This window comes from Meleagris gallopavo, chromosome Z, assembly GCF_000146605.3.
Source record: "Meleagris gallopavo isolate NT-WF06-2002-E0010 breed Aviagen turkey brand Nicholas breeding stock chromosome Z, Turkey_5.1, whole genome shotgun sequence".
Taxonomy (NCBI): domain Eukaryota; kingdom Metazoa; phylum Chordata; class Aves; order Galliformes; family Phasianidae; genus Meleagris; species Meleagris gallopavo.
The window spans coordinates 23,783,957-23,795,751 of record NC_015041.2 but is presented as its reverse complement, the minus strand read 5'-3'; the positions used below and the strand labels follow the sequence as shown (position 1 = coordinate 23,795,751).

The following is an 11,795-nucleotide window of genomic DNA, read 5'->3' as shown; positions in this document are numbered from 1 at the left end:
AGTGAGGTGGTGGGTGGTGCATTTCAGCAGTGGTGACACCAACAGCAGGTCACCTCCACTGGTGCAGATTGTTATGAGCTTGACATGCAGGCTCTTGTTCATCGCTGGCAAAAATGCATAGCCACTGCTGGTGACTATACCAGAAATCAGTGTTTTGTAGCTGAGAATTTTTCTATAGAACAGTGTTATTGTGCTCTTTGTATCTTTTGGAGTTCCCATAGAAATAAATAGAAGGCATTACTTTTGGAGTTATCTACATTATAAATATTAAGCGTGATAACAAGGTATTCCAAATTAAGATATTGGTAGGGAAATGAAGAAGGTAGCAATATTTGGAAATGAAATATCATATTTAGAGGAGTTTAACCTATTGAGCTATCATTTCCAAAAATGATTAGGAATAATTAAATGACGTATTAAATCTTTATTTCCTTATGAGCAAAAGAATGGCTTGGGGCCATGTCTTGTATGCTGAATATGTAGGATTCAAGGTGCTGGCCAAATAATGCTATTGATGGAATGTGTTTAATGGAATGTGATTCTAGCATCTTTGTTATGAACATATAATTGTAGGAGAATCATAATAAAAAGCAGGGAATGACTCATTAAAACAGCATGAGCGGAATTGTTCTGAAAGGCCAGAAGCTTACTGGTCAAGCTGTGTTAATGAGGGAAAAATTCTGATTCAGATAAGAGAAAATAAAAAACCTGTCTTTCTTTGTGAATATTGCTTCACCCTTACAAGGCTCTTTTTTGGAATCCCTTCTAAAATAAATTCTGACTGGGATTTGTATTTAAAAAATCATATCTGCTTGCCAAGGTAAACTAGAAGAGAAATGGCAAAACTACATTATTTTCTCAATGAAATAACTCTCTTTGTTTTAGGTGTAATTACAGCAATACTTGCAAACACTACATGTTGCTGCTCATTAAATATACTGGTGTGAGCAGACATTAGAACAAAATGTCAACAGAGTCCATGCCATTTCATTTGAAGAACTGCTGAATGCTTCCACACTGAATGAAACAGCAAAACACAGGCAATCCTTTTGCCAGAGGAAAAGCTTCTGTGACCATAAAAAATTCCAGCCCTTCCAAAGTCTTACACTTCTACACTTCACTGACTCACAAGATGAAGATATTAGCATTTCTTCATAACTTTTTTTCCATTCCTCATTTTAAGTCACAGAAGTATATGAAGTGATCTGAGGCGGATGGCATTTTTTTGTACACCATCTTTAGCAGTTCTCTTGCTTATGCTGTAAAATACTTAGTATTATGTGCTTATGTGCTTAGAAGTGGTTGAATATATTTAGTCAGATAATAAATGAAACACTAAGATGTTTTCTTTCTGATAACTAGAAAACTGAGTGTAATATATACCATACCAGATACCAGATAGAGGAAAATAAACTTCTGTACCTACCCTATTGTCTGCTTGTATGCCAAATGGATAAGTATAAAAATCTTACAGTTCAAATTCTATTGCGTTTCTTGATCTCTGTGGACTGATTTGTTCTTTTCACGTATGTTTTTTACTTTAATATATTTTTATTATTTGGGCTTGTTCATTTGTAAAGATTACTGCAAAATTCCAACCTCTAGTAAATTACAGTTCATGCTTAAAGCTATTTGTTTCTCATTTTCCAGCTGTTTTAAAACAAACATCCATTTAAATGCCTATAAGCATTGTCTGTTTTTCCATTTTTCTTTCCAGTAATTCTTTCAGACTCTTGCTCCTGTGCTTGAAATACAAGTAATCAGAGAGAGAATGCCCCAGACTGGCCTTTTCAAAGGCTCTAAAGCTCAGGCGCTCCTTGTCATTTCCAAGGTCTCTCTCTCCTGGGCTCTCCTGATTGTCAGAATCTCCTACTCTCTTCTCCAGTCCTCCCTCACTTAACATTTCTTCCTTCTCACTGCAGTAGGACTCTCTGAAGCCCTTCATCATGCACTGTGGTTTGCCAGACAGATCTTGAGGAACGTACAGCTTGTTGTTGTCATGATGGTACACACCAGGGCTGTACTGCTCTGCCTCATAGCAGTTGTCTTCCTCTTCTTCTTGACATGAACTTCCCTTGGCACTCTCACCATCCGAATGAAATGAGATCCCCTTCCCTTGGCTTTTCTGAGAAAGATCAAAGGGCTCTTCCTGTTCCAAGCTTCTCAACATATTTGTCTGAGACAGAGAAATTCTCCCTCTTCCAAAACCTTGCAGTGTTTCAAAGGGGGAGAAAAGGAACAATTTACATACAGCAAATGCTTCTATACAGTACATGGTTAAAACATAAAGCCTGAGATGGCCTTTGTTTAATATTTTACCTTTGTCTTCCACTCAGCTATCTCCAAGTCCTTTAATGTTTATCTCCTTTGAGATACTGTTAAAAGAAGTATTTACCTCGCAGCCAGGTCAGGACACACATAACATTTTGCTATATATGCCAGACACTTGAGAGAGAGCTAGGAATAAAAGTGAAGTGTCTGGCCTCTTGTAAACTATTTTTTGCCAGTGAACCTACCCACTTCCTTCTTCCTATTTTTTTAGTGAAGGCTTTGATCTAAAACATCACATACCATAATCAAAGTTCCAGTTATTATTTTTTCCAGAAGAGTGGAAGAGGTTTAAAATGTTTTAATATGGTTGTTCAGCAGACACTCCTGTTCAAAGATATTATTATAAAAAGAAAATACAATCCTGTTCCATCAATCTAAAACTTCATCTCCCATTGAGTTTTTCACTCTCATCCAATGTCACTGAAATGTTCTGTATCCTTCTGCTTGAGGAAATCATAATAATCAAATGATGATTTTGAGCTGCACAGTGTAAGTCCAAGCATGGTCCTTGGTCTGTTTTGTCTTAATATTTGTCAGAGCATCTCCTCTCTATTGGAAACCCAGACATTGCCCAGGAGGCAACAGTGGACTCAAAATGTGCTCTGACCATCAGGATTCACAGAGGAAAATACAGATATTGCAGGCATAGTCCATCTTAATTTAAACAAAGGTGACACTACTGGGATGAGCATTTCACTCAGCAGCAAAAATCTATGATAAAAGCTGTTTCCTTTGCTTGGATTTTTTTTCCTCTTAGTAATTCGATCCGATGTCTGTGGGATTTATGCAGCCGCTCTAGATGCAGCTGCTGCTTTGCAACTGTGTTGTGTTCATTAAAATGGCTCATGAGCAGGTGGCAGCCCTTACAAATTGTCTCCTGTCTGATAAGCTTCAAGGGCTGAAGAATCTCTGTACACTGAAAAGCGCTTAGGCTATCTTCAATTACAAGTAATTGTGTAACTCACACAGTGCTATAGGAGACTAAAGGGAAAAAAAAGAGCCATTTATCCCATTATTTGTTAGAATCTTTGAACGCTGTATGCCAAATATCATTAGAAGACGTGTTTCCCATCTGTGTTAGGTTGCATTAAAGCCTGACTTTGAGGAACGCTGTTAAATATTACCTATGATAGAATTATTTATCCAGAAACTCTAAACAAGCAGAACATCTTTAATACTGAAATTCTCCAAACAATTCTCCCTAATTCCATCAGTTCTTTAGATAGATTGTCACTTGTGCACATAAGGCTGATTATAGGAAATGTGTGTGTACGTGGTAGAAAATACTCCCCGAGTGGTCAGAACTCCATATACTTTGAAATAAGGGAGGATTGTCCTCTCTCATTCATGTGTCTCTGTAATGTGAGAGTGAGCTTGTGACTTTTGCTGAGGATCAGATTCATCAGTATAGCACAGAACGAATGCATACTGAGTAGAAAGGCTCCTGGATGTAGAGCTACATGGGCTTCCATTCCCATTCTAGCCAGGAATCCAATAAACAATGAGCAAGACCTGTGAAAATTTCCAGGGTTTTTTGCTTCTGTCTGCTTTGAATGGATTTATGGTTCATCTCCATGTTTAAAACCATGTGGAGATACCTCAAATATAAAAGAAAACATACAAACTAGATGAGTGTGGGGCAAAATGTCTGCTTGCTCATGACATACCCCCAGAACTGTAAAATTTATTCAGAAATAGTGTAATTACACCCTCCATTAGGAAGATCAATGCTATTTCATCAGTGTCCTGACCAGCTGAGTGTGCTAATGTCTCTTAAAACTGAATGCACACCTGCTCACTATCGTTTGTGTGTCAGGGATAGCTGCATACTAGGAGCAGCTTTGCAGGGCTGTTGATATTGCACCTTTCCTGCAGTGATGGAGCTTGTGAACTTAAGTACAAGAACATTTGCTATGACTTGATAAATTCTTTGCTTTAGCACTACTGACTGCATTCTCCCTATCATCTGAAAATGGCTAGTTTAGTGTGCCAAAATGACTTTCTTGTCATTACCATCTCATTTTCTCTCCAACTACAACTCCATCTCAATCTGTACCTCTGTGTCATCAGAAATCTTATTTGAAAGGTCTCAGAGAACAGAGTTGCTGTCATGGGCAGCTCTGATCTGTAGCACAGAAGTAATATAAATAGTTAATAACAAACTCCCAGGCTTACAGGATTCAATCTCTTACAGTAGCATTGGATCTATGATATAAGATTGTAGGTCTGTAGGAAAGATCCATGTAAGATTACTGATATGCATGTCCAAACCTCTCAGAGAATAATTTTGCCCGTAAATATTACCTTGAGAATGAAATCCTCTTTCCATGACCCCATGTTTGACTTTCATATGCCTGGTTAGGTTCCCCTTCAAGGTGAATTTGCTGGGACAGTAGAGGCACTTGAAGGGCTTACTGTCAGAGTGCAAGTGCATATGTCCCATTAAATTGTGCATTCGGTTAAACTCCTTTCCACACAGCTGTCAAACAAACAAACAAACAAACAAACAAACAAACAAACAGCATACAGTAAAATGAAACTAGTTAGTTTGTAGGAGACTTTCCAAGGTGAGTAATTTTAAAAGCAAATAGAACCTATCTTTCCCAGCATAACCCTTGGCAACTTCTGGCTGCAGTTTATTATAGGAGTAAAACTCTACAGAGAAGTATTTATGGTTGAGCGTGATTTCTCAAGGGCTTTTTGTTTTGCTGCCACTTTTTAAAAGTGGTCATCAAGAAACACACATGGTCACAGATTACTTACAATTGGGGAGTGTTTAAGAAGTGGGGAGAGTTAAGCATGAAACCCGAAAGACTCTTGACTTGAATGAAATTATAACTTTCTATCCCAGTGAACTATTTTGTTTGTAGATTATAAAACTATCCTTTATTCAAAAATAATGCCAGGCAGAGATAGAGACACATAATTAAATGAGAAGTTTCTGTGAATATCGCTTCTCCTTTAGTGTATTGGAAATGACTGTGCATTTTGCTTAAAGCCAGGGAAAAAAGCAATTCCTTTTCTTTTTTCTTTGCCTCTTTCTCTCCCTTTTGTCTTTGATTTTCTCATCTTCTGTTTACCAGCTGCTGTATTTTGATGTCTCTGGTGAGTAAGCTGGAATTTAAACAGGCACGGGGCCATAAAATGACTCAGCTTTCCCTGAAGCATGTTCCTGTCAACCGAGCCATTGATCCTACAGGTTTCCCTTTGATGAAACAATAAAGAATTTTTTCATTGTTGTTTTTCTAGATGTGTCCTTTTGTAGTTCCATCCCTTATAAATCAAATGTAGTCTCAAGACATGGGAGCTTGACATTAGTACTATTAGCTTCTTGCCTTAATTGTCTTCTTGTCTTTCCTTGATAGGATTTATAATTTTATTCACATTCAAGTGGCTATTTCCGTCCTATGTAAAAATCTGTGCTTGCTTCCTACTTCTACCTTTTTTTTATTTTTTTTTTGCACTGATTTTAGACAAATAATTTTATTGTCTGAATAATTTTACCACTGTCTTTGTTACTATACAAGACATAGTCACTATAACTGAATAACAGGAATTTTATCAAGTCATCTGGCAGAAAATGATTAAAAAGCAATTAATGAGGCTCCAACAAACTTTTGGTCTAATTTGTCTTTTGATTCCTTGGATGGAATCGAGGTGGTGAAATGATCTTCAATGAAGTAGTGGTACAATCTTTGCTCTTGAAACCAAAATGGAAAAGCAGTTTGCTAATATAAAAATTTGAAAAGTATTGCTTTTTAAAAACAAGCAGAACTGATTGAACGCTTCAAAAAGAAAAATTCTGGGAATACTCATTTGCTTTTAAAATGATTTTACTTCAGACACATTATTTCTTTCTATGATTTTAATAAAATATTAAAGCTAATAAATTATCAACAAGATGTTCCCAGAGAAAGTGTGGGGAAAAAAAAAGCTACTGAAAATGAGTTAGGAATTTGTAAAAGATATCTGATAATGATGGGTCTTCCATCCACTTAACTGTCTCTCCTTTGTGTTCAAAGAAAGCTAATGTACCTAATGAATTATATTCAGTGAAATGAAAGCACGAAAACATCTTCTGAATGTGCTCTGAGGAAACAGAGGACAGGCACTGAGCAGCACAGAAAAATCACAAGGAAGAAGAGCAGATATTAACAGCTGCTTCAACAGTCTATGATGTGTCGATATTTCTCTGCCTATAAGAATGTCATAACAATAATCCTCTAATACTTGTTAGCAGAAGGCTTCTGGCTGCTTCCATTCTGTCTGACCTATGTTCTTACCAATCTGTATCAATGTAAGAGGAAAATCTGATTCAACAGGAAATTGGCTAGAGTACTTCACGCAAATCTGTGTCTTTATAGAATACTGAGTATTAAAATTTGTACAGCAGCAGCATTTGTTTCTAGCAAGGAAACTTCCTAAAGGTTATTCCCTGCAGTATAATGTTTTTGTGTATCTGAATAAAGAAGGTAGGTTTACCATTTCCCAAAGACCTGCATGATCTTAGGGATGTGTAATTTCTTCCTGTCCTCAGACAAGACCATGAAGAAATGGTATCAGAGCTGAGATTTGTGGCAGGAAAATAAAAGAAGTGCGACTATAAAAATATTTTGGGGGGGGTGATGGCTCCTTGTGGCATGGTATCTCGTAAATTATTCTTTTCAAAAGACACAAGAAAAGTTTCAAATGAATGCTCATGATTCAGAGTGTGAAGGGAGCAGTTCAAAGGCTCACATGCTGAAAGACAGCAAGTCAGTGCTAGGTGAGATTTACAGCTAACACACAACAAATGGGTTTGCAGGACAAACTAGGAAGATGCAAATGTTTACTTCCTCAACAGGACAGGGCTGCAAGCACTAATGATCCAAAACCATGGAAAAGAATAAAACAAATAAGCTGAGCATTCAGATGGACATATATCTCATGTGAAAGACATTGAGATAACAGGAACAGCAAGGTTACTTGTGGACCTTATTTTAGGCTCCAATTTAGATAAAATAACATTCTCATCCCAAAGAGAAAGACATCAACTGTAAGTCTGCTAAACACATTTTGATGCACTGGCTGGGCTTCAGCACAGTGTTAGTGTTAGAAATGCTGACTCAAATCAAGAATAAATTTTTTCTTCCTAAGCCACTGCATGAAATAGCACCCTTCTACATTTGTCAGTCTGTTTTGTTTTTTCCCAAAGTACTTATATCTCATTTTTTCTTTGGTTTAAACTCCTGATCTAAAACCACAGTTTCATGTGCAATGGGTTGAAAGTGGTGTAGACTGACACTTCTGAAAAAGCAGTGCCAGATGGGCATAAAGACTTTGTCTCATACAAGATTGCTTCCAGTCAATGGTAGGGCCCAGTTCGTCCAAAATAAGTACACTCCTTCATACTTGGAAAGAAGATATTTTGATATGTGTCATAAAGCAAAATTGTTTAGGATCACCTTTAACTGTATATTTACAGTAGCAAGTTCAAAATATCTGCTGCAATGTATATTTGGCTGGCTGCATGTGAGAAAACTTCACCACATTCCTTACTGCTGATAAGGAACATTACTACCTTCTGCACAAGAAGGAACTTTAAATTTCAGCGAATTATCCTTTGAGAGACACAGTGAGCACTGTTACACTATTTGGAGCAACTCCTTCAGAACTTTTCTGTGGTTTTGTTTAAAACAAATAAGAAGAAAGCATGGTCTCAGGCCTTCAGAAGCCATGGAGATGTTCATTCTTCAGAGAAAAATGAAACACAGATCCAGGTTTCAGCTGGGTGAGGAAACAGAAGGGGCAACTATTTGCTGCTCTCTCTTTTCAGATAGTCTGTGCTTAGCTGTGATTAGACACATAGGAAAGCATCATGTTTTCTTTGCTGTGAGAAAAAGGTAAAGAAAACCACCGCATGTGGTAAAGTAGAAAGGCTACTGCTGTGCTCTCTTTCCCTTGCATTCTCTTTTTTTTTTTTTTTCCCTTCATAAGAAGGGTGTTCCTTTCCTCAAAGAGAGAGGGAGAGGGAGAAAGACTGTAAACTGTCCAAAAGGACCGTGAGAAAACAGGAAGCTTTGAAAAGTACAAGAGAAAGCAAGATGAAATCTATTTGCAGGCGGTTCCCTGGGGACATGTGAGCCATTGTTAAGCAGGCTGTTCATACAGCTATATCCTTCCTTCTGCCGAGGAGGAGCTTGGTGCCAAAAGGCTGCTATCTGGTCATTGCCTTAACCCTCTGAATACCAGCCAGAAAAACTTGTGAGACCTTCAAAGGCTCTGCCAGTGAGACTAGGAATGTTCCCAGTGCCAAAAAGAAAACACTTATTCTCACTTTGCTTATTGTTCTGATCTCCAGTCCATTTAGGGTCATTGATATCGACTCATACCCCATTAGCCAAAGTAGATACTGGTTCACTGAACTTGTGGCTTCTTTTCTCCTAGGAATGTTGGGTGATGATGAAGTAAAAAAAAAAATATTAAGCAAATAAATAAATAAAAATAAATAAATAAGAAAAACAGTTGTTCCTAAAGAGCTTTTGTTATTGGCTGGAAAGTATACTGCTGGTACTCCAGTTCCTGGCTCACACTGTTGACATTCGAAGTTTTAACAGTCTGTCATTACCAAACCCTATCAGAAACACAAGCTTCCAGCTATTCCACACCTGTCTCAGAAGTAGCATGGATCCACATACTGCATCCAGAACACCTGATCAAACAATCGAGTTTCTCTTCTGAAATTTGAAGGGTAGAGGATGACTTTGTCCAAAAGGCAATGAGGATGCAGGGTTGCAGGTGTGTTCAAAGAAGAACACTTTCCAGCGGACTTGACATGGAACTACTCAGGCTTATCAATAGCTTGAGTAATGATTTTATCAATATTTTGATATTGATACTAATATTGAGAAATTATTTTCTCAATATAGAGTGATAGTATACAAAATAACATTTTAAAATGTAAATGTTTAAATTATGTTTAAAATGTAACAAAATGCTGACATTGAAAATCTTTGAAATGAAGAACTTCAATGTTACCAAAGAAAAAATGAGTTCAAAAACATTAATTTTGATATTTTCCTATTAAAACTATCACTGAAAGCAGTAATTTCATTTAACATTTTGAAGTTCTACACTTTTCGAGACAAAATAATTCCATTCATATTTTTTCATCTAGATCTGCTTTTGAAAGGGTTCGTTTAAGAAAATACTTAATTCCATAAAGCTGTTGGATGAAAGTGTTCTAGAAATTGTTTCCAGATCAATCTTCTGTTACTTAAGTGTAAACTGGATGATATGCTCCTCCCCATATTTGCTGCCCTCTTAGGGCAGATCAAAGTGGGAATAAAACCCCCAAACTTTGCCTTTATAAGGCATGATTATAATAATGGACCAGAAAATAAGCAGAAAGAATAGACGTAGAGTCTGATATCGGGTAAAAAGGTAAGCATGAATAACTAGTAAGGAAGAAATTAGAGGTAGAAACAGTCAAAAAAAATGACAGCCTCCAAAATTTCTGGGGAAGGGAAGGAAAAGGGAATGGAGAGGGAATGTCATCCTCTGAAGTGCTGGAGGGAGACAGAGATCTGCCATTCCCAAATGGTCTCAGAGGCCAGTTTGCTAAGATACTGATGCCCTGTCTTGAGTTTCAGTCTGGTGACTACATTTGGCCCATTCAAATGCTTTTTGCAGTTCTGTATAGCTGTGATTTTCTTTGAGTTCTTCCCTGAACTATCGCACAGCATCGCTGTGTGAAGTCCAGATTGCTGCTTTTCCATGGTCTTCTGTGGAGGCCCCAAGTTGATCTGTGTCTTTAGCCAGTGCTTGAAGCTGCTAAGAACTGAAGTACTCAGACTTCAGATTGGATGGCTGTTGTGGACAACTGTCAGGTATGTTTGTTGCCCTCAAACTGTGGTGACATTTATATGCTCATTATGTGGGAAACAATACATCAGGATCAAAGTTACAGATAATGTAGGGGAAGGGAGCAAATCACAGAAATTTAGCTCCATTTTTTTTTTTTCATGCTACCTATGCAGGGCTTAAGATCAAGAATGGAAAGCAGATTGTTTTCTGCTAATTTAAATATAACTATAGAATGTGAGCAAGTCATGTTTTTCTAAGTTCAGTTGTGTCAGAAGGTGGTAATATCCCAGAAATAGTCAGTGAGATTATGTCTCTGCCACAAAGGAGATACGCTCACCTTGCACTTAAAGGGTTTGACATCAGAGTGAACAATCATGTGTGCCTTGAGAGTCTGCTTTTGCACAAAGCTCTTGAAGCACAAATGGCACTGATAGGCTCTGATATTGGTGTGGATTAGGACATGTCTCTTCATGTTGGCCAGCAGAGTAAACTCCCGGCCACAGATTCCACATTTGTGCTCTTTCACACCCTGAAAGAAAAGAAAACAAAAAAACAAAAAACAGTAGATTGAATAGTTTCTAAATTATTTCATCTTCAGTATGGCAATATATGAATTATTCATTCCACATTAGCAAAGCAAGTAATGCATTATTTTGCCTTTAACATCATTTGTTCAAGCAGTATATACTTATGTTTTATGTTATTTTTCTTGGCAAATTCTTACAAGAATCTGAGAAACAGAGAAGGAAAACAACATCTAAGTGTAATGAAATATGGAGTTTTGTCTCCGTCTTTAAATTTGCATGTAAGTGAGATGTAGTAGCAGGGCTTCTCTGTCCTTCTCCACTGTTCATGTAAAATGTGCACATCTATGGACCAAAAGTAAAAATTAGCCACTTAAGAGATAAAAGAAGTTTTGACTATGGTAACTGAACATCATTTGCTTATAACTAAGAACTACTCCTGTTTTCCAGAGAGCTATTGAAAATAACCTGAAATAAATGAGAAATAATTAAATATCACCAACCAAGGATCTACGTATTATATTCAATGAAGAAAAAATATTTTTAACTCTTTATGGAATTTACACTCACCCTAATGGAGTGTCCCTGCTTTAACTTGTGTTTACAGAACATTTCTAACAGCCTCTGTGCTAGTCAATTCATTGAAATGAAATCCAATGTTCTTGGTCAGACATACGTGCTCTAACTGCCAGCTCCTGTCATTCATTTAGATATTATAAAAACCAATGAATTTACCATGAAACACCTTAAGAGTTTGAGCATAACTTGTTGCAGGTAGTGAGAATGTATTAGTATAGTGCCAAGAGCAATTACTTCTCCATAAAACTCATTACAAAAAAAGACTTGAAATGTCAGTCACTTTTGTGCCAGTCAGTGGTTTTCAAAGAGATAATTGCAAAGCTAAAGCTGTGAATATGCCCAGCAATTCTAAGCATCAAGCTATTTGATTCAAGGATGCGTTTGGACAGCTAACTACTGTTAATTATGTTTGCAGCTGAATCCACCTGCAGATGTGGACAAAGAAGAAGTAGCTTTATAAAGGATGAAGGGCATTGTATTTCCCATGACAAAAAACAAAAGCAAAAACAACAACAA

At 37.1% G+C, this 11,795-nt stretch overlaps 1 protein-coding gene across 2 annotated transcripts in view; it reads right to left on the bottom strand.

Moving 5' to 3' along the window:
• Positions 1-46: 46 nt before the first annotated feature.
• ZNF366 (zinc finger protein 366) overlaps positions 47-11,795 on the bottom strand; it is a 32,606-nt gene continuing 20,857 nt past the window's right edge. For both annotated transcript variants that reach the window (XM_019610451.2, XM_010725587.3), the window contains 3 exons: positions 10,514-10,705; positions 4,636-4,810; positions 47-2,208 (listed from right to left, as the gene is read on the bottom strand). In XM_019610451.2, the coding sequence (XP_019465996.1) occupies positions 1,673-2,208; positions 4,636-4,810; positions 10,514-10,705 (903 nt within the window). In that variant the 3' untranslated portion in view covers positions 47-1,672. The remainder of the gene's footprint in view (positions 2,209-4,635; positions 4,811-10,513; positions 10,706-11,795) is intronic.